Consider the following 23,783-nt stretch of genomic DNA (forward strand, 5'->3'; position numbering starts at 1 on the left):
ATTCTGGATCAGTTTCCATTGATTGATTTTTTTTTTCCATAGGTTATGATTTCCTGCTTCTTTGCATGCTTGGTAATTTTGATTGTGTGCCAGACATTCGTGAATATTTACTTTGTTGAGTGCTGGGTAGTTTTACATACCTATAAATTTCTGTGATCTTTTTTCTGGGACAGTTAGATTTCTTAGAAATAATTTGATCTTTTGAATTGTACTTAAGGTTTTGTGTGTGAGACCAGCACAGTGTTTAGTCTGATTGTTCCTCACTACTGAGAAGATAGTACCCTGTGTAATTTATTTAATGCTCTGTGAATCTTGATGTTTCCCAGTCTGATTGGTGTGTATGTTGCCTAGCTTCTGGTGGTTTGCTGTCAGTCTTTGGCATGCCTTGACCTCTGCTGCGTCACCCTGATCTCTGTCTTCATCTTCACATGGTGTTCTCCCTGTGTGCCTGTCTCTTTGTCCAAATTTTCTCCTCTTATAAGGACATCAGCCATACTGGATTAGGGCCCAACCTAATGACCTTATCTTTAGTAACTACATCTGCAGTGACCCTATTTTCAAATAAGGTCAGTTCCAAATAAAGTCATATTCTCTGGTGCTTGGGGTTAGACTTTAACATGAATTTTGAGGGGACACAGTTAAGCCTGTAACTGCCCCCCTCCCCTAGTGGTGTTTCCTTGAATGTACCCCCTTTAAAAATTTTTTTTCTTTTTAATTTTTTAAAAAATATTTATTTATTTGGCTGTGCTGGGTCTTAGTTGCGACATGTGGGACCTTCTTTGTGGCACGCGAGATCTTTTAGTTGCAACATGTGAGATCTTCCTGGTGGCACGTGGGATCTTTTAGTTGCAGCATGTGGGATCTTTTGTTGTGGCACTTGGCATCTAGTTCCCTGACCCAGGGATCCAACCTGGGCCCCCTTCATTGGGAGCGCAGAGTCTTAGCCACTGAAACACCAGGGAAGTCCCTGAACATACCACTTTTATGCTCTTACGTTTTTATCTATGTTCTTTCCTCATTGGAATGTCTCCTTTTCCTTTCCTTTGCTTATCTTAATTAAAAACTACCTACTAATCAGAATTAATGTCTATTTACCCTTTGTTATAAGCGTTTACATGGCTGTTTCTTGCACATACTTGCAACATTTTTGAAGAACTGGAGAGGACTCATTTTTGGAATTGTGCCCCAGTTCTTTCTTTCCTCCCCAGTACCGCCTGTAGTACCTTATAATTAGTGGTTACTTGAATTGAGTATATTAATGAGTGTGTCTGAGCAGACAAATTGTAGGTACGAGGCATTTTACGAAAGATTAATAACTTTAGGAAGGATTGGAGTCTGGACTCATGGAAGCCATTTAGGAGGTGGTTATAGTAAGCCAGCCATGCATTAGTTTATTAAACAAATACTTACGGAGCCTACTAGGTACAGAACCCTTTACTAGGTGTTAGTAATTGATAGACGTGTGAAAATTACAGAATCTGCCACTATTCTCATGGAACTTACTGTCTATGAACAGTTACGAGGTAAAAGAACAGTTACGAGGTAAAAGAACAGAGAAGATGGATATGAAGGAATTTCCTAAGGAACCCTAGACAGAACTTAAAGAATGATTAGTCACGAAGGTGGAGGATGAAGAAGAGTTAGAGCAGCATGATGTGAAGCCTGGATGAGTGGGAGAGTATTGTTAGTGGAAATTTCAAGTCAGGCAAGGACATTCTTTTCTCGGGGGAAAAGATAAGTTAGTTTGCTTCTGGTTAAATAGAACTTCTAAGTAGAAATTGCAGATTGCAGAAAATTCAGAAATGAATAGTGAATTCATAGATGTTGGTCCTGCTTTACCATGAAAAGGAGAGAGAGCATGAGTAGCTAGTTAAGGGAGGGGCTGACGGGGTCAACAGCGGGGCTTTCCTGGGTAGGTGATACTCTGAAAATGTTCGGAGGAAGAGTGGAAGGGCTGGAGAACTGGGACGTGATAATGTGATGATCATTTCTCCTTGGCATCTAGTTCCCTGACTAGATGAGGAAGCTGGGGCACAGGAAGTTGAAAGGTGCTCAAGGACACAACTAGTAAGTGGTGGAGCTGGAATTCAAACTGGGTGTCGCGGCTCAAGGGTCTGTGCTTCTAGGCACTCCTCCATGCTGCCTCTAATATTTTTCTTTAAATGTACTCACTTATTTAACACGTTAAAGTTTTTCGTAAGGAAACTATAATACTATTACAAAGTTAGAACATCAGCCTCATTTGTCACTTAATGAAGGTGGGAGTAAAAATAAATATAGGGAAACCAAAGCAATTCTGTTTTTTTTTTAAGATTTATTTATTATTTATTTATTAAAAAAATTTTTTTTTTGGCTGCGTTGGGTCGTAGTTGTGCTGCACGGGCTCTTCGTTGAGGCGTGCGGGCTCTTTCATTATGGTGCCCGGGCTCTTCATTGTGGTGCATAGCCTTCTTTCTACTTGTGGCGTGCAGGCTCCAGGGCACATAGGCTCTGTAGTTGCGGCGCACGGGCTCCAGAGTGCGTGGGCTCTGTAGTTTGCGGCACGCGGGCTCTCTGGTTGAGGTGCGCAAGCTCAGTAGTTGTGGCGTGCAGGCTTAGTTGCCCCGCGGGATGTGGGATCTTAGTTCCCTGACCTGGGGTCAAACCCTCGTCCCCTGCATTGTAAGGCGGATTCTTTACCACTGGACCACCAGGGAAGTCCCAGCAATTCTGTTAAATTTATACAACTTACAGAATGCATACCTGAAAATAATGGAACTATTTATGATCAGTTAGTAGGTAAGGGATATTCTGCTGGATGTCAGGTAGTTTAAGAAAACAGTGAGGTAAGCAACATACGTTTCTGGGCATTTATTGTGCCAAACATTTCCTCTTGGTGTTGAATATATACTAGTGGATAAGACAGAGTCCTTGCTGTCATGGAGCTTATGTTCTAATGGCTAGAGATACACAGTAAACATCTAAACAAGCAGATGGTTGGGGGAGGTAGTTTTTGCTAGAAAGGCCAGGGATGGTCTCTCCAAGGGAGTGCTTTACTTCAGTTTCATTTGACTTGTTTCAAATGAACATGTGCCTGTGGGATAGTCTAGTTTATAGTTCCAGCCACAGTCCTCCATAAGATCTTGCAAACGTATTCTTGTATCTAGAACAACTTAATATTTTTTCCCAGTTGGAGTAGAGGAATGATAGTTGTCCATATGAAAGCCCAGGAAGCTCTGTGTAAAGGAGTGGTCATTCGTAATCACAGTCTATCTCCTTATGGAGCCGGGGAAAGGGAGGGAACTTAGCATCCTGCTCGTGTCAGTGTTAGCAGTCGTAACATCATTCATTTGGGGGTAAGGACTTCCCTGCTTGGAAAACAGTGAGTAGACTCTGCTACCACAAATGTCTTCAGCATTAAGAAAATAATGTAGCACTGTGCAGGAAAATCCTTGCTAGTGCCCATACATACCATCGATATTTCTTGATAGTTAATGTGGAAGAACATTTTATAACTGAAAGTTTGAAAGAGTTTTCCTGAGCACTAGGCCTCTCAATTCACTCATTTTGCATAAAATGGATTATACTGCACTTATTTTAACCATCTACTAAGTATTGTAATATCTCTGAAAACGTAGGCATAATAACTCTTTTTCTAAAACATGTTGAACTAAGTGCATTACTATTAAATACTCACTGTAGCGGGTGCAACTCAGGAAACAAAGCAGACAGGTTGCATTTTTCAAAAATTCGAAATGAAAATAGCCTATTCAGGTCCATGGGGGACTTTTAAAAAACATTTTAATTGACATTAGTTTTCTTTTCAATAAAGTAGTTAATAGGAAAATTGATACTATTTTCTAGCTATTAAAAATATTAGTATCCTGGAGTTTGAGAATTCATAGCATGAAGGCAGCTTTCAAATCCTTCATCTTTGAATTTGGGTGGTGTTTTAGAGTTTACAAAGTGTGTGTTCATATGTGTTAGCTCACATGACCCTCTCATAGGTGTTGGAATGACTTATCATCCCCACTTGAAGGAAGGGCAGCCGAGCCTTGAAGACGGCCAGGGTCACACTGAGAGACAGTAGAGCTGAGGCTAGAATCCACTTACTCTTTTTAGTGCAGTGTTTGCTCAGTGCCTGTCGTATGGAACAGGCACTGTAGACGTCACAACTAGGAAGGCCTGGCTGGCTCTCCTCCTTCTCCCTGTTGAAGCACCGTGCCCAGGATGGGCAGAGGGAGTTGTCCCTCGGTGCCCCCTTGATAACTCTGCTGCATGGAGTTCTTGATACAAGTCACTGCTCCTCTGGTTGATACTAGTCTTATGACTGTCCCTCTTTGTTAGCACTTGTCCTCCTTGTCGGTGACAGTGACAGCTTGGGAGGGGACCAGAGGGCACTTACCATTTCTCTACTCTCCTAGTAGGAGAAACTGGTTCTTTTGTATCCCCTTCCTTCCTGTTAATCTGTGTTTGAGTCTCATGAGGTGAGTTAGTTGAGCCAGGCAGTGATGTTTTTTGAGTGCCATTATGTACCCATTCACTGAAGATATGTCAGTGAATGAAGTAGCAGCAGTTCCATCCTTCAGGGACTTGTGTTATAGTTGGGGTAAAACAGATAATAACACAAACACATGTACTATATAAATAAATACATAAATACACAATATTTTATATTATACATGTAGATACATAACATACAGATATATAAGCGTGTGTGTGTATAATTTTAGGGTGCCTCACTAACATTGCTGCCTCTGAAGTCGCAAGACCCCAAATCCAGCCTATTGCCTCTTTCTTATAAATACACAGCCACACTCATGGGTTTATGTATTGTCTGTGGCTGCTTTTGTGCTGTGAGGGCAGAGTTGATTAAATTGCAGCAGAGATTGTGTGCTTGATAAAGCCTAAAATATTCACACTCTGGCTTGAAGAAAAAGTTGGCTCACTGCTTGCTCAAGATCTTGCCAGCCATTGTGCTCGAAGGTACTGGTTCAGCTTCAGAGCTAGAAAATAAAGCTTGATTGGGAAGCCGACAGAGATGATAGATGGTTGGAACTTTGGGGCCGAGAGGGTAGTTTCCATTCTCTAGGTGCGGGATCGCTGTGGTAGCTCCAAAGATGGAGGTGACTGAATAATTTGTTTTGAAGTAGGGAACCTATTATGCTTGCAGAAGAGCATTTATTGTTGTTTTCTAGTAAGTGTGAATGGTATGTGGTGATTTTAAAAATGTGTATTAAAATGATGTAATAAGGACTTCCCTGGTGGTGCAGGGGTTAAGAATCCGCCTGCCAGTGAAGGGGACGTGGGTTCGAGCCCTGGTCCGGGAAGATCCCACATGCCGCGGAGCAGCTGAGCCCGTGTGCCGCAGCTACTGAGCCTGCACTCTAGAGCCCGCGAGTCACAACTACTGAGCCCACGTGCTGCAACTACTGAAGCCCGTGTGCCTAGAGCCCATGCTCCATGACAAGAGAAGCCACCGCAATGAGAAGCCCGCTAACCGCAATGAAGAGTAGCCCCCGGTTGCTGCAACTAGAGGAAGCCTGCACGCAGCAACGAAGACCCAATGCACCCAAAAATAAATAAATAAATTAATGAATAAATAAAAATGACGTAATGAAAGTATATATAAATTAGATGATGGGAGTTGTTCCTGTTACCCTAGAGTCCCATTCTCCAGAAATATTCATTATTAAGGGCTGGTTTTTTTTAAGATCTATTTTGATGTGGACCATTTTTAAAGTCTTTATTGAATTTGTTATAATACTGCTTCTGTCTCATGTTTTGGTTTTCTGGCCGTGAGGGATGGTGGGGTCTTACCTCCCGGACCAGGGATTAAACCCACACCCCCTGCATTGGAAGGTGAAGCCTTAACCACTGGACCACCAGGGAAGTCCCTTAAGGGCTGTTAAGACATGGATTTTAACCTCTGTCTAAATATTCCCTTCTACCCAAGAGTTTTAAAAAAATTGATTTTCTGATTATCTTCTTGTACATTGTGACCCCTTAGTTGACTTGGCACCTCAAAATGCAAAGAATTAGGAAGGATTTTAATAGAAGCCTCCCCATCAGTTGATGAGTAGACATTGTAGATTTTTAAAATTATGCTTTCATGTCAAATATTAAAGTACTTTGTACTATATCATCACTGTTCTGAATCTCACAAATTTTAATGAAAATTCTCGTTCTAGTAGAGGGGCCCCATAATCTGATCACCTGGGAAATCTTTGAAAAATATTGATGTCTGGTCCCCATTTCAGACCTAAATGACTCCAGATCTTTAGAGGTTGAGATGTCCCCCAAGCGAGCTATTGAGTAGGTAGCACTTTGTATAATACAACTTAGTTTTCATGATGAAAATTTATAGGAAAATGGTAAGGTTTTACATGCTTCTGGTATATATAGTTCATGGTTTATCCTGGAAAAAAAATCTGTATACTGAGTTTCTTTGAATTCAAATATTGAACAAAGGAGGGAAATACATATAAGACAGGGGTTATTTCATTTGATTTGAAGATTCACATAAATTCACTCCCTCCCACCCTCTGCTTTTGTACTTATTCATCAAGAAAAAGTCTACCTTCTCAAAACCAAAAACACATTTCTTAACCTTTGGGTGGTAGCTTTGTATTAGTCCAGATCCTTACTAATGGGAGGTGGCATACATCTGATCACTGTTTTCAAACTGGGAAATAACATTTCTTTAAGTATTTACTAACCTTTCTGGGTAGATATTACTTTCTGTATTCATTATGGTAGGCTAACTGGTATAACAAACATACCCAACATTTCAGTGATTTTATTTTTATATATATATATATATATATATATATATATATATATATATATATATATATATATATTTTTTTTTTTTTTTTGCGGTATGCAGGCCTCTCACTGTTGTGTCCTCTCCTGTTATGGAGCACAGGCTCCGGACACGCAGGCTCAGCGGCCATGGCTTATGGGCCTAGCCGCTCCGCGGCATGTGGGATCTTCCCGGACCGGGGCACGAACCCGTGTCCCCTGCATCGGCAGGCAGACTCTCAACCACTGTGCCACCAGGGAAGCCCCATTTTTTTTTATAATTAAAAAAATATATATTTTTATTTATTTCAGGCTGCATTGGGTCTTCGTTGCTGCACATGGGCTTTCTCTAGTGGCAAGCGGGGGCTACTCTTCGTTGCGGTGCGTGGGCTTCTCATTGCGGTGGCTTCTCTTGTTGCGGAGCATGGGCTGTAGGCGCGTGGGCTTCAGTAGTTGTGGCACGCGGACTCAGTAGCTGTGGCTCTTGGGCTCTAGAGCACAGGTTCAGTAGTTGTGGTGAGCGGGCTTAGATGCTCTGCGGCATGTGGGATCTTCCCGGACTAGGGCTCGAACCCGTGTTCTCTGCATTGGAAGGCGGATTCTTAACCACTCAGCCACCAGGGAAGCCCTCAGTGATTTTAAATTAGAAGTTTATTTCTTGTTCATGTAGTAGCCTACTGACTGTTGAATCAGGGGATAACTGTTCTGCTCTGTACAGTTATTCAGGGACCAAACTGTGGACATTTTCCTATCTTACATGTGGTGTATAAAGGTCACCCTGGGCTTTGGCATTCAGTCATTGGATTGGGAAAGAGCATGGAGGTTTACATGGGAGATTTTTATGGGTCAGACCTGGTAGTACCACACATCACTTCTGTTGACATTCCATTGGTCAGAGGTTAGTTACAGGGCCATGCTTGCTGCAAGAGAAGCTGGGAAATGACTAGTTGCCTCAGTAAGGAAAAAAAAAAGTACCTTTAGTTACCGATTAGTAGTCTTGTCCACATGGCAAATGCAGCCACCATAAATATGACCAGCAAGACCTTGATTTAGTCTATGTAATTTTTTCTTTCATTGTTCCTTTTCTCATCCCCCCATGATTCTGCTAAATTACTTCCCCCACGTGCCCCCCCCCCCCCATTTTGGGTGATTGTCCTTCATTGTTCCTTTATGTGTGACAGGGTTCTTGGATGCGGAAAAACTCATCCTTTCCTAATTTGGGAAGAAAATGAATTTAATGGAAGGCTATAAGTTAGCTCGCAGAATTGATTGGAAAGCTGGAGACTGTGCTGGAAAAATAAGTAGGAACCAAAGTGGCCGGCAGCAGAGGACACAGCCAGGTCAGGCCACAGGATGCCTCTCCTGGCACCTTGCAGTCAGTCGCCGCGTGAGCTTTGTCTGTCCCGTCCCCACAGTGAGTGTGCTCTCACTGTTGGTGCATCTTCAGAAGTGACTCCTCAAGATGCTCGCTCTGACTGTTCAAACTTGGGTTGCTAGCGAAGCCCTAGTTACCAAGGAGTGAGGAAGAGCAAAGTTTTGCTACTGTTCAGCTTTTATAGTAGGAGGCATGGCTTTCTTTGTCTTCTGTGATTCCCACAAACCGTGGTGGGTGTCCAGAGACCAAGTGACCAAAAAGTGACAAACCCCTACTTTAGCACCTTTTCATCAGGAGAAAATGTCCCATATTTTGGTGTAAGATAGGAGACTGTTCCAGTCTTGATTTTGCCACTGACCTTTTTGGACAAGTCGTTAAAACTCTGGATTGCAGGTGCCCCCTTTATAAATTGAGGTTGGGAACTTGATGCCTGATAATATTGGTTCATCCACTCACTCACTGAATAAAATATTTATTGAGTGCCTTTATGTGCTGGCTTAAAAGAGGTGAGTGAGAGAGACATCCTGGCCTTCTCGTAGTTCAGTGGATGAGCACAGAAATCATTCCAATGCAGTTAGGGTGGGATGGCAGCTCGTGAGGAGTCCCTTATCCAGATTAGAGGGTTGTGGGCAGGGGTTTCCTGTATCTCTCTTTGCTTCATTCACTCATTGATTTATTAAAGTGTCTGCTTTAAGCCTTTGCATTGTTGTAGTTTTGAGAATACCTGAACAAATAAGACCAGTCCTTCCCTCAAGGGTGCTAACTGTGAGGGCATGCTGATTACTCCCGCACAGAACATGCTTGCTGTGCTAACCGCAGAATAGTAGGAAAAGAAATGGAGCAGGGAGCAGCTCGCTGTAAGATTCTGGGAAGGTTTCTAAGAGAAGATGACATTACATCTGGGTTTTGAAGTTTGAGTTCAAGATTTCTAGGAGCAGAAAAAAGAAAAGGGAGTATTCTAGATAGAGGGAAAACTTCTGGTCAGACACTGTCAGTGCAGCTGAGAGAAAGGATGTGTGATGGGGGGACAGGATGGAGGGAATGGTGGGCAATGAGATGAGAGCTGTAAACACTTAAACCTGGAAGCTCTGAATGTCTCAAGGTGTTGGAGATCTTGAAACTTTTTTAAGGAAGCAAACTTTGACAGCAGTGGGGAGAAGGTGCAGGTACTGTAGAATCCTCAACCCTTTCTTCTGAATTGAGATCTTGATGAAGAGTACAGAAATAAGCAGATGGATTTGTGAGACATTCCTAGGCCAGAGTCATAGAATGTAGTTGGATTGTGTGAGAGAGTGTGTGTGTGTGTGTGCGCGCGTGCGCGCATGTGCGTGCACAGGGAGGGAGGGAAATGAGACAGTGAATAAGGCTCTGCCGTCTCTAGCTTGAGTGGATGGATGGGGGGATGCAGTTTATAGAAGTGGGTTGCACTTGGCATTCCTCTCTGCTCCAGCCTGGGCAGACACAGCATGCCGTGCTTTCTAAACCGAGGTTCAAGTTAGCCTTGGAATCTGTAACAGTATGCGCTCCAGACGGCCACTGCCAGTCTGTTTGAGTTTGTACTAGAGGGGAAACCTGCTGCCTTTTTTCTCTGTTGTGAGGGATGGGAAGTGAAGAGAAGACACAGCTCCCCTCCACACCCAGTTTCTCTTTTCCTTGTCTTATTTTCTTCAGAACACTAATCGGACATTTTTTCTGGTATTATCAAGTTCACTTATTGTCTCAGGGATCCTGCCCTCCCCCCACCAGCAATAAAATACAAACTCCAGGAAGACAGAGACTTTGCCCTTCATCTTCACATTTTTGGCCTTAATGCTGAGAACTTTATCTAGAACAGCACTGTCCAACAGAATATAATGTAAGCCACCTATGTAATTTAAGTTTCTAGGAGTCACAGTTTAGAAAATAGAAAAAAGAATCAACATTAATTTTGGTAATATATTTTATTTTACCCAATATTATTATTATTTACCCAATATATATTATTTATTTAAAAATATTATTTTAAAGTTAAAAATTATTGAGAGAGTTTACATTCTGTTATTTTGTACTAAGTCCTTGAAATCTTGTATGTTTTACGTTTGTTGTACATTTACAGCCCATCTCAGTTCCAGCCAGATGCATTTCAAGCACTGAGTAGCCCTACCTGTGATTAGTGGCTGCCATATTGGACAGCTTAGGTCTAGAGCATAGTAGGGGCTCAGTAAATTTTTTTTTTTTTTTTTTTTTGCGGTATGCGGGCCTCTCACTGTTGTGGCCTCTCCCATTGCGGAGCACAGGCTCTGGACGCGCAGGCTCAGCGGCCATGGCTCACGGGCCCAGCCGCTCCGTGGCATGTGGGATCCTCCTGGACTGGGGCACGAACCCGCGTCCCCTGCATCGGCAGGCGGGCTCTAAACCACTGCGCCACCAGGGAAGCCCGCTCAGTAAATATTTGTTGAATGAATGAATTAGAAGATAGATTGGTTGTTAAGGGGGCATGTAGAATCCAGGAAGGATTTGGTTTTAACAGTAAGGAAATAGAGCATATTAATATGTTTGACAGAACTGGAAGGGAGAGGTAGATGATAATAAAGGGGCAGTTTGATGGAGGAGGTTCCCTGGAGGAAGGCCCCTGAGGAGGTAGTTGGAAATGGGGTCTGGCAGCCCAGGTAGGAAGGATGAGAGATGTTCTGCTATCTTACCTCTTTTGAAGAGGTATGTTCTTCAGTTATATTTTAGGAAACCCAAATCCAGTTTGTTTAGCATAAATTTCTAATTGGAATTGTGTTATAACTATTTGTTCCCCTCATTTTAGATATTAGATAGTTGAGAGTTATTTTAAAAAATCTTAAAAGTGGTTTCCCTAATGACTTAAAAAAATTGAATCATTATGTTGTACGCCTGAAACTAATATAATGCTGTATGTCAATTATACCTCAATTAAAAATTTTTTTAATTAAAGAAAGAAAGGAGGGCTTCCCTGGTGGCGCAGTGGTTGAGAGTCCGCCTGCCGATGCAGGGGACGCGGGTTCGTGCCCCGGTCTGGGAGGATCCCACATGCCGTGGAGCAGCTGGTTCCGTGAGCCATGGCCGCTGAGCCTGCGCATCCGGAGCCTGTGCTCCGCAACGGGAGAGGCTGCAACAGTGAGAGGCCCGCGTACCACAAAACAAACAAACAAACAAACAAACAAAAAAAGAAAGGAAAAGAAAAACATCTTTTCACTTGGGAAGTGGGAAGAAGTGTTATTGACATGTATCAACATTCTTTCTTTGATGTCATTCGACTAGAAAAAGAAGTATTTTCTGTGTTAAAATTAACTTAATCAAATCTAGTTTTTAGCATTGTGATTATATTTATCTGCATTGTACATGTCTGAATATAAAATAAGGTTATTTCCCCAAAATTATTCCTCAGTCCCTACATACTTGAGTTCTTAAACAGTCTTTTATATTGTCTCTTCTGTTATGGGGTATACTACTACTGTTCATTACTTTATCTGAATAATAGAGGTCTGTTTGAGGATGACATGTAAGCATGGGGAACTGCTTTCAGTAGTAGTTTGGGATGCTTATGGAGATCGTTTGATGTAACGAATCTGTTCAAAGTGAGGCAGAGAAATTTAACACAGATTTTTAAGGTCATGATCTCATGTTTTCAGGTGTTGATGTTGTAAATAAAACTTTTGAAGACCATTTTTTAAAGTATTGTAATAAGTAGAAATCGTGAATATACCCGTAGAATTAATGGAAAACATCAACTCTTCTAATTTAAAAAGTTTTTAATCTTACTTGGGATAATATATCCAGTTATAGTGTCATACGGTCATTCAAAAAATGTTGCCTTTAAAACAGTTTAGAAGTTAAGATTGTGTGCTCTGGGAAACCTAGGTGACTTTAGAGGAAATCTAATGAGGACAAGAAACTGGTATTGAAGATTGGAAGTAGGCTTTTGACTATATCGTGATGGACACTTCCCATATATATAGATAGATATGCACAGGCACACCTCAGAGATACTGTGGGTTCGATTCCAGGCCACCACAATAAAGTGAATCACATGAAGTTTTTGGTTTCTCAGTGCATATAAAAGTTATGTTTACACTATACCGTCATCTGTTAAGTGTTCAGTAATAGCATTATGTCTTTTAAAAAAGTACATACCTTGATTTAAAAAATTCCAAAAAAACCCCAATTACAATAGTAACATCAGAGATCACTGATCACACATCACCATAACAAACGTAGTAATAATGAAAAAGTTCGGAATATTGCAAGAATTACGAAAATGTGACACAGAGACATGAAGTGAGCAAATGCTGTTGGAAAAATGGTGCCGATAGACTTGCTTGACTCGGGGTTGCCACAAACCTTCAATTTGTAAAAATCACAATATTTGCGAAGTTCAGTAAAGTGAAGCGCAGTAGAACAAGGCACACCTGTAGTCGTGGTCTGATTGGGAAATGTGAACTCTTCTTGCTTTGGGGACAGTCGTATATTCCTGACTGAGGTATGCTCAGGCAAATATGATGATGTCAAGGCTGGAAGTGACTGGGGAGATGGTTATTCATGGGTGTTCAACCTTTTATCTGCCCAAGCATCCAGAGCAGGTTAAGTTAACACCTGTCAAAACAGAGGCTTTCTAGGAAAATGCTTCCGAGATGGGGAAGAAAGGAGGGTGATGTGTATATTTTGAAGAAGCCCCAAATAGATGGTGATACTTCCTCTGCATGTGACGCAGTAGGGTATGTGATGGGGTAGGGCTGTTGGTACAGGTGGCATGTTTTTCCCAGTGTCACGTAGTTAACCTCTGAATTTGGACCGGAACTGTGGGCTTCTCCTCCCCAGGCCAATTTTTGTTTTTCTCTGCCACACTCTTTTCCTTCTCCTTTTATTGTTTTTGTACCTTTTCTCCTTTCTATTCTCAATAAAGGTTTAACTGTCTTGTGCTTGATAGCATGAAAACTGCTGAGATGTACTAGGAAGCAGTCTTTGACCAAGTCATTACATTTAAGAACATGTGTTCATTCAACCTAGTGCCCTTTTCAGACTTTCTCATTGTCACCACTGTTTCCTAAGTCTCCTAGGCTCAAAACCACTGAGCCATTTTTGAAACCAGCTTGTCTCTCTCTCATCTTCCATCTTTAAACAAGTTTTTAAGTCCTGTCATTTCTATCCCGTGGTGTCTCTTCATACATCTTCCTTTTTTTTTCCAACATTAATCTCCTAAAGCCTCTCACAGTCCTTTGCTCGGACTGTTGAAATAAGCCCCTAATTGATCTCTGCTTGAGGTTTCTCTCTGTTTCAATCCGTATTACACATCAATTATGATAAGCTTAAATAATAGAACATCTATTGAGCACTTACCATGTGCCAGATATTGTTTAAAACAGTGGTCCCCAACCTTTTTGGCACTAGGGACCGATTTCGTGGAAGACAGTTTTTCCACGGATGGGGGGGTGGGTGGGACATGGTTCAGGTGGTAATGCAGCGATGGGGAGAGGCAGATGAAGCTTCGCTCGCTGGCCTGCCGCTCACCCCCGGCCGTGCGGCCCTGTTCCTAACAGGCTGCGGACCGATAATGGTCCGTGGCCTGGCGGTTAGGGACCCCTGGTTTAAAACATTGTCTTTAACTTTCATAATAGTCTTGAGGTTCAAGCACTGTTATTAACCCATTCTGCAGATGGAAAGGGAGGCAGAGATTGAATTATCCAGTCACTCAGTAGCTAGGTAGTAAGTGGCAAAATTGAATCCAGACACTCCAGAGTGCGTGTTTCTATAGTTGAAAACACAGCTGGAGTGGTGTCACTCCTGGCACCCTTTCTCTGGCACCCTCTTACCTATTTTACAAAATCCAAATCTCTTATCCTGGCAGAAAGACTCTTTGGTCCAGCCTGCCTTTCTATCTGTAACCTACCCCTCTGTCTATGTTCTCCAGCCAAACTTGAAGTGACGTTTGAACCGCTGTCTGGAAGAGAAGTGGGAGTTGGTCGGGCAAAGTAGCGGAGTAAGGAGGGAGCGGAGGGTGCACCTGGGAGAGCTGGGGCTGGAGCCTGAGGGAGGGCCTGCACAGGGTGAGGCTGCAGGTGAAGGTAGGTCTGGACCGTGGCCCACTTCCCGGTCTTGTCTTTTTCCACAGGACATTTTCGTGAGCTCTTCACAAGATTCATGGAGACTGAGAACTGGCTTTTTTAGGAAGGTACTTTTGTAAAGCTTGATGTGAAGTTTATCTGTTTTTCCTAGATTCCTTTTTAAATTCCCCTCTCTTCTGGCCACAGCCATCCATTTGTATGCATCCGTGCTGCATTTATTTTCACTTGAATTCAAGCAGGTTGTACTTGGGAAGGACATTCTCAAGCAGGGTGCTCTTTCTCAGCCTCGATCTCTTTTCCCTGCTAGTTCAGTTTATCTTCACTCCTTTGCAAGGGAGGACCTAGCAGTCTCGTCTTGTAGGAGGTGTTTCTCGTGTCTCTTGAGCACTTTCCCACTCTTTCTATCTTTGAGGCGTTCCCTGGTGAGGAGAGTGGACTCTGCAGAGCCTGGGTTGTGTTACCACTGACCAGCCATGAGCATGGGGCCACCACATTCAGGGCCCCTGTGCAGCTGCTGGCCTTCAGTTTCTTTCTATGTAAAGTGTAACAGATGCTGTAATGATGCCACCTAATTCTTGGAGCTTTCATGGATATGAGGCATACTGGAACAAAACTTGGCATGGAAGAAGGGTTTAATGAATGTTGTTACTATTTTTTACTTTTATTACTTTTTCTTTAGTTGTGAAAAACTATTGACAGAGCATCCTGGTAAAGGGTCATATAAACCTGCTTTATTCTTACTATTACTACTGAGGGTATTCTCTTTGGTTTAGAAAAATGTGCTTGTTTGAGAGGTAAATAATGAAATCTCATTGTTATTTACCTGTCGACTTACTTTTTGACTTCCAGTGAGTTTGAAAGTTTTCCCATATGCTTATTATTGGTTTGTGAGAATTGCATCTTTTGCCTTTTTTCGGGGTGTGGGGGCAGATCTTAGTGTTTTTAATTGTATCGTTAGAGAGCTTTATATATTTAAGGATATTGTATAACACTTTGGACAGTAACATTTTCCAGACTGTTTTCATTTGGCATGGAACTCAGATGCAAATTTTAAACACTTTTGCACAGTAGAAATGGAAGAGGGAAAACTAATGATGAACTCTAAAATGATGTATTTATTTGCTACATAAATATAGTTTTAATGAAGTGTTCCTTTTAAAAATATTATTACATTTTAAAACCTCTGTGAACAGTTAACAGTTTGCTCAGTACTTAACTTTTAAAGTGTCTCTGGTCAGATAAATATCTTGCCTTTGGGGCATTTTGTAATGGAAAATCCCTGTAAATATACAGTGTTCTAATTGGAATCACAAAGCCAAATGATTGCCTCATTGGATAATTTTAAGTATTATGCTGCAATTCAATATAGGTACCCAACTAAGCACTTAACTAGATTTAAAAATATCTTGTATGTTTAACAGCTGTCTAGCTAGAACGAAAAAAGACTGAGGAGAGGAGTTATGTGTATGTTCTCCTCTTTTCCGCCTGGGATCAGAGAGGGAGAGAGTTTTAAAAGTGTTTTTTTCTTTCTCAGCTGCTGTTGCTGTGCCTGCTTTGGGAGAAGGCAGAGGCAAAGATGAGGGAACGTATGGGGCAGCTTTCTTTCCAAAGAAACTTTATGTGCCTGAAACTTAGTAGCATCTCCAGACACTTGTTAAAGTGGCATGGTTGTGGCATAGCTGAAGTGATGGCAGCCTGTGGTAGGTGACATTTCCGCCTGTGTTGTATTCCTAGCGGCCTCTCTCTGTGTTCTGATTCTTCTTCCTGGAGGGGAAGGCAGCTAAGCAGGCAGTGTTCAGCTTTTTAATAGCTTCATAATATTTTAGCTTTTAGTTGTGTTGTAATATGTGGTTTCTCTTCCTTTTGTACTTCCAGGTTTCTGGAAGGCAACTGTAGTGTTTATGGGCCCTAGCAAAGTCGTGGTCAAGCGATCTGAAGAAAAATCCTGGAATGGGGTTGGGGAGGGAGCATCTTTGGGTAATTCAGGTTTATATGTATGAACATACTCATACATTATGTGTGTGTATGTATATACGTGTATATACTTTATGTGTGTATATATATATAAAACATTTAAAGTTTTTTTTAGATAAATAGTATTTTACTATGTATTTGTATAGATTTTTTTAAAAAGGAAATAAATTAGAATCTAACCACCATTTATTAAAATGTGTCATTTAAGCTCTAAACAGAGACTTTTGAGCACAACCTTTCCTTTCCTCTGGCAGTGATCTGTGTAACATTTCAAATCCATGGCATTTTACAAAGGAAGGAATACTTTGCGTTTACGTGACTGGACAAGATGATGAACCATCTCATTTCATGTATGAGGAAACTGACTTATTTGTTACCATGCTGCATTTATGCGGGTGTTACAGCAAGCGAGAGGAAGTCTTAAATCCTAGTTCAGTGTATTTCTATGTAGCAAGCTTGAACTTTCCTGGTGTATTTCTCATTTTACCTGTTTTGTAAATGAATATGCTAAATTTGCCTGTTACAGAGGAATCTGAGATACGGAAAGCAGAGCTTCACAAAGGTGGTTATGAGCAGCTTGAGACCTACAGTTATCCCATCTGGATGGTTCCAGTGCTTTTCCTTAACTGTCCCACAGATGACTCTGACCTGAGAGGAGGTGAATGAAAACCCCATCTTCTGACTGAAAATAGGAAGTGGCGTTCGTTGAATGCACATGTCACGTTACTGCTGGTTAGGCTGACTTTAACTGTTTCATGCGTTGTCAACTACCGCTAACCCTGTCTCAGGTGATTGTATTTGCTAAACCATAAATAAGGGTGTGTGTCATCTGACAAATTCTAGTATGAGGGACAGCTGTCTGATAGCCTTGAGCTACGCGATCACTGTCGTCCCTTCTCGTTGAAAGGCACGCTAGACTCTCAGATCTGGCTTACCGTCTAACTGAATGATGATAGTTCCTTAGCTTGCTTGAAAGAATTGTTTCTTGATTTTAACCAGTATAGTTTGTCAGTTTGAATGACTTACATCATTTTTGTAATACTTTCAGTATCTTTATTTATTTATGAAAGTTAAACTTACTGCAGGCCAGATGACTGCAGTGAACATGTGAATCCTTCAGTTAAACAAATGTTTAGCATTTATACAAGCATTCTAGTCAGGACCCCAGTTATTTGCTCATTTTCTTTGGTATTAACCCGGATGCCTGATAGAGCAACCAGCACTGTCCTGTGTAGATCTTCTAGATTCTTGAAAATACTTTTATTCTCACAGTGGTAGTAGATTTTTTTCTTTTTTTCGAATCTTGGTCTCCTTTAGCCTGATTAGTTACCTGTTGAATAAATCATGTTATTCTCATACTGTGGCTAGAAAGAAATTTATGTAAATTAGGTCCTATATTTATAGGTGACACTGTTTTTGTACTGAGACAGCCAGAAAAGGCTGCTGCAGCAGCTGTTGTCTCCTTGCTGTTCCCTTGTGCTGAGAGCTGGATTTTGCTCGTTCAGAAGGCATCTTTTTTCTGTCCCTCTGCAGGGCTGTCCGGTGAAACAGCATCTAAAATTAAACTATCAGAAACAAGTTTGCTTTTTGTTTCCCAAAAGGACTGGAGTAGGGTGGGATGGATGGGTTAGAGGCTATATAACTTTGAAACAGTTATGAGCCAGCAAGGATCATGCAGCTGCCATCATGAAGATAAACCTTTTTTTTTATCGTATTTCCCTCAAACTTAATTTGCCTCAAAAGCATGTTTGTGAACATTTTGTTCAAGTGGCCATTATTTTGGTTTCTGTGTTAAGTATGTTGCTTTCTTTAGCATGTAATTTTTCCAGTAAAATTTTAGTTTTAAGTTTTAGAAAAGTTTTGTTGAAGTCATTTACAATCAGTTACCAGTTAATCACACCTAAAATTCAGCAGCTTGTATGCTTAATTTATTGTAACATAATAATCTTTTGTGTTGGCATTTCTAAATCTTCTCCTAATGGCAGATTCATATTTATAAATTTGTAAATGTCTGTGCTCTTTCTGTACTGCACAGTGAGTTGGTTAGGCAGCAGTTACTTACAGCATGTCTACTGCATGTTGAGCACTGTTCTAAGTCCTAGGGATTCAGTAGTGAACAAAGCTGGAGGAGGGCAGGGGGAGTGTCCGTTTCAGTAACATTATTGCACTGGGAGGTGGACTGGGAGGTGGACTCCATATCAGTCACTAAGTAGCTACCAGGCCAAGGAAGAAAATCACTGATCTTCATTTTCTTCAAGTGGTTGGAATTGATCTCTTGAAAGGTTTAATCTCGCTTCTAAAATTTCTCTACGGAAATTGTGTATGTTTACTTGTCTTTTGTTTCAGCCCCACCCCCCATTACTAAAAATTAAGGGCTCAAAGGCTGCTTGGCACCTTGTTTCCTACTAAAGGGGGAAATTTTTTATTTAGATGGGCTTATTACTGATTAAACATTTTAATTTAATGGACAGTATAAGAAAAAAGGGATTTCTTTTTTTCCACTTGGAATTTTTTCATAGCTGCTGATAACCCATAAAATAACCAGGTAGTATTATCTGTTTCATTTATTTTTTTCTATTTAAACATATTTTATAATTTTAGAATATTGGGAGAAATATAAATTACCCATATTATGTATTATATATACTATGTACAGTATAATAATTATAGAGTCTGGCAGCTGTATCTTGAGTGATTATTTTAATCCTTTTTGTGTTCCAGATGCTATTATTTATTTATTTATTTATTATTATTTTTGCGGTACGCGGGCCTCTCACTGTTGTGGCCTCTCCCATTGCGGAGCACGGGCTCCGGACGCGCAGGCTCAGCGGCCATGGCTCACGGGCCCAGCCGCTCCACGGCATGTGGGATCTTCCCGGACCGGGGCACGAACCTGTGTCCCCTGCATCGGCAGGCGGACTCTCAACCACTGCGCCACCAGGGAAGCCCCCAGATGCTATTATTAAAAATAAGTGCTTGACATTTTACTTCAGCTATAAGAATTTGGTTTGCCGTTAGTAACTGAAAGGGTAAAGGACCGTTTACTGTCTTTCTTAGGGCTAAGTAAGATTTTCTGTGATCTAGTTGAGGATAATCCGTCCATCTGTCCATCCATCCATCCATCCAGTCTTTCTCAGTGGTTGCTTGAGGGCTTACCACATGCATCCTTAAGTTATAGTGTCTTGTACTCTAGGCACGTGGGCTTCAGTAGTTGTGGCACGCGAGCTCTGTAGTTGTGGCTCGCGGGCTCTAGAGCGCAGGCTCAGCAGTTGTGGCGTACCGGCTTAGTTGCTCCGCGGCATGTGGGATCTTCCCGGACCAGGGCTCGAACCCGTGTCGCCTGCATTGGCAGGTGGATTCTTAACCACTGCGCCACCAGGGAAGGCCTGTTTCTTTGTTTTTAAATTGACTGATTTTTTCCCCCCTTCCACAGTGTCTAGTCTCCTATTAGGTCCATTTAGTGAATTTTTCACTTCAATTATTTTTCATTTCTAGAATTTCTTTTTGGTTCCTATTTATATTTTCCATTTATCTGTTAAGATTTGCTGTTTGTTCTTTTATTTTGTCCGTAATTTCCTTTATATTTTAAAAGATTTGTAATCTATTTTTTGTCTGCTAATTTCACTATTTCTGTCATTTCTGGGTCTGTTAATGAGGTATTTTCTTCCTGAATACAGATCTCCTTTTCCTGCTTCTTTGTGTGCCTAGTGATTTTTGACTGGATATGGGTGTTAAGAATGCTAGGCTGTTGAGCATCTGGGTTTTGTTGCCCTCCTTTTAAGAAGTGTTGAATTTTGTCCTGGTGGGCTGTTAGCTTACTTGTTGGTCATCTTGATCCTTTGAGGTTTGTTTCAGTCTCTGTTACAAGTGGAAGGCTGCCTTTTATAGGGCCAGTATAGCTTTCCTCCTAAAGTGTGGATTTTCTGGGGTCTCTGTTGAATGTCTGTGGTGTTTGTCACGATTTCTCCACCCTAAGTGATTAGAACACTTACTGTCTCTCAGTCCGGGGCAAGTTCTAGTAGTTGTTCAGCTTTCAGCTCCCTGCCTGTTGCTCTTTGTGTGGCCTCATGGACCTTCACCTGACGATTGTGCAGCTTAGTATTTGGCCACACAGTCAAGGGCATCCCCAGGTATAGATGAATGGAGCTCCTTCTCTGCATAACTTCCTTATTTCTACTGCCTGCCCCACAGATTCCAGCTAACTCAGTAGCCTTGAACCCTCATCTCTGTCTCCTCAGTTCAGTAAGACCACTGTGTTCTGTTTGGGCCCCCCTCCCTGCACTGTACTCTGGAAATTGTCTCCAGATAGAAAGCCAAGGTGGTTGTGGGGCTCACCAAGTTTGTTTCCCTTTTCTCGGTGATCACTAGGCACACAAAGAAGTTGTTCTGTGCGGCCTGTTGTCCAGTGTCTGAAAACAGTCATTTCATCTGTTTTGACTAGTTTCGTAGTGGTTTGTTGTGAGTGAGGTAGTTCGGTACCAGGTGCTCTAAAATGGTCAGAAGTGGAAGTCTGATATTATAGGCTTTAAAGAGAAATATTTTTATCCCTATACCATTGTTACTTTTAACAATTTAATGCACAGATTTACTTAACATCTCATATTGATAAACCGAGCATTTGTTTAGGTGTTATATGAGCAACTTCATCCTGTTTGTAGACAATTGAATATGCTGTTTTGGCTATTAGGTTAAAGTGTGTGTGTGTGTGTGTGTGTGTGTGTGTGTACATGTACACATGCATTCTGTGGTGATACATATTGGCCACTAACTAGAGGGTAATAAGAAATCAGTTCATTTGTTTTTAAAATTAGATAATTTATAGAATCATAACATAGTTTCACCTTAATGTATATTTATTTAACACCTGTGGAGGCAGGCACTGTCATGTGTTTGGGATATAAAAGTGAGTAAGAGAAATTGACTGTCAGCAATAGATGTAGCCTGTGCTGTGATTAGACTGTTCTTTACTTCTGGTTCATGAGCCCCCATTTTATTTATTTATTTATTTATATTTATATTTATTTTTATTTTTGGCTGTGTTGAGTCTTTGTTGCTGCGTGCAGGCTTTCTCTGGTTGCAGTGAGCGGGGGCTACTCTTCGTTGTGGTGCGCGGGCTTCTCACTGTGGTGGCTTCTCTTGTTACAGAGCACGGGCTCTAGGTGCACGGGCTTCAGTAGTTGTGGCACGCGGGCTCTAGAGCACAGGCTCAGTAGTTGTGGCGCACGGGCTTAGCCGCTCTGCGGCATGTGGGATCTTCCTGGACCAGGGCTCAAACCCATGTCCCCTGCATTGGCAGGCGGATTCTTAACCACTTTGCCATTTTAAAAATACTTCTTTCATCCTTACCCCCTTCAGCTTTCTCCCTCCCTTTTTGAACCATTTCTTCATGTTCTAAATATTCCTGATGGATTCAGTTCATTCTTTCACCGAACAGATATTTACTGAATGCAGGCCACGTCCCAGGCACTGTTCTTAGTACTAATGATATCTTACTCGTGGACTTCCATTCAGTTACCCTCTTAATTTGTATTTTTCTTGCCAGCCATCATTAAAAGTGCAACTGGCTATTCCTTTAACGTTTTTCTTCTCTTTTGCTATGGGTATATCTTGTTGCTAGGGACCTTGGAGGTTTCTTCCCACTTAAGCTTGGTTGCCTTTCTGTCATTTCTTAGGGGATTCTGTCTCAGAAACTTGGCCTTGTAAAAGTTTCTGCATTTGAATGTCTTAGTTTTAATTAACTTGAATTATTTTCATTTTTTTTGTTCTTTAACATTGTTCTGTCTCTTTAAAATCTAATGTGGATTAATACTGTCACAAGGATGGTCTCCTATCAGTATATTAATAAAAAAAAATTCAAGTTAGCTACAAGTGATGCTACATGTGGGTCTTATATCAGAGATAAATGATTGGTATTTTCACTCAGGGTCTTCTCCCAGGCTTTTCTGTTTGGTATTTCCTCTGTGTCTACTTCTGCCTCTGTCTTGCCGTCTCTCAGTCTCTGAGATCTGTTCATGGAATGTTTCTCTCTAGAATCAGTGCTAATCTCTACTAGTGTTATGGTCTCTAGTTGTTAAAGTTTAGAACATAGTGAGGAAACTGCTTCATTTTTAAAAATTTATTTATTTATTTATTATTTAGTTACTTTTGGCTGTGTTGGGTCTTCGTTTCTGCGCGAGGGCTTTCTCCAGTTGCAGCAAGCAGGGACCACTCTTCATTGCGGTGCATGGGCCTCTCACTGTCGCAGCCTCTCTTGTTGCAGAGCGCAGGCTCCAGATGCACAGGCTCAGTAGTAGTGGCACAGGCTCAGTAGTAGTGGCTCACGGGCCCAGTTGCTCCGCGGCATGTGGGATCTTCCCAGACCAGTGCTCGAACCCATGTCCCCTGCATTGGCAGGCAGATTCTCAACCACTGCGCCACCAAGGAAGCCCGCTGCTTCATTTTTAAATAAACTATTTACCAACATTTTTATGAACTTTTAAAATTTATGAAGATATGCTTATGGTTAAAAAGATTCATAGAGTTCAGAAGGATATAAAAAATGAAGACAGAACCTTACATGCATCCTTTTCTCCAGCTTGCCTTTTATACTATTTGGCAGCAATTTAAAATATTACCTTGGAGTTGAGCTCCAAGGCATGATTTTGAAGCAGAAGCTAACGCACCATTGTAAAGCAATTGTACTCCAGTAAAGATATTTAAAAAAAATACTTTTGAATTAAGTTTTGTAAGTTTATCATTAAATTAAAATATCTGCTATTGCAACATGTATTTATGATACATTCTTGGGCTAAAATATTATTTTTAATTTAGTTGAATAAGGGTTATATATAATATGGCAGATACAGGTTAAACCATATGAAATTGCTGTTTTGTAGGCCAAAGGAGGTCTAATGTCAGCAATTTCATATAGTTCAGCCTAATTCTTTATCATCGTCTCTGTTATAGGATGAACTGAGTCTATTTCCTCATTAACATTTAGATTTAAAAAGGAAGATGGGAGCTTCCCTGGTGGCGCAGTGGTTGAGAGTCTGCCTGCCGATGCAGGGGACATGGGTTCGTGCCCTGGTCTGGGAAGATCCCACATGCCGCGGAGCGGCTGGGCCCGTGAGCCATGGCCGCTGAGCCTGCGCGTCCGGAGCCTGTGCTCCGCAATGGGAGAGGCCACAACAGTGAGAGGCCCTCGTACCGCAAAAAAAAAAAAAGGAAGATGGAAACTTTAGAAAGAATAAAAACCATGGTGATTTGCTTAATTATAGAATCAAGTTGACAAGAAATTCCCATATTAGTTTGTCTTCTTGGAGTCTTATTATAGGAGAGGAATGAATGAGTGAATACCTTAAATACTTTCTGGCATTGTGGGAGGAAACTAAACTTGAGTCTCTTTCTGGATTTCACATGCAGCAGTTGAGCTAAGAAAGGAGACAGTGAGCATGTGGCAGACACCACCTATATACCAGGCCTTAGTGCTAGAAGCTTAATCTTTCTTTCACTTCGCTAAGTAACTGGTAATGTTACTAAGTAGTTATAATAGATTTTATAGTAAACAGATGGTATTGTAAATAGCTTTATAAAAAAAAAATCCC

General features: G+C 41.3%; 1 protein-coding gene across 12 annotated transcripts in view; it reads left to right on the forward strand.

The window, feature by feature from the left end:
- DYRK1A (dual specificity tyrosine phosphorylation regulated kinase 1A) overlaps positions 1 to 23,783 on the forward strand; it is a 145,537-nt gene that overhangs the window by 74,279 nt on the left and 47,475 nt on the right. Inside the window, exons 3-4 of one of the 12 annotated variants that reach the window (XM_079921795.1) lie at positions 15,761 to 15,926; positions 16,727 to 16,858. The exons of 8 other annotated variants lie outside the window; for them this stretch is intronic. In XM_079921795.1, coding sequence (XP_079777921.1) covers positions 15,761 to 15,926; positions 16,727 to 16,858 — 298 coding nt within the window. 3 more of the 12 variants (XM_079921796.1, XM_079921791.1, XM_079921793.1) reach the window with 3 other exon arrangements.

The sequence above is a fragment of the Stenella coeruleoalba genome, assembly GCF_951394435.1.
Source record: "Stenella coeruleoalba genome assembly, chromosome: 5".
NCBI classification, from domain to species: domain Eukaryota; kingdom Metazoa; phylum Chordata; class Mammalia; order Artiodactyla; family Delphinidae; genus Stenella; species Stenella coeruleoalba.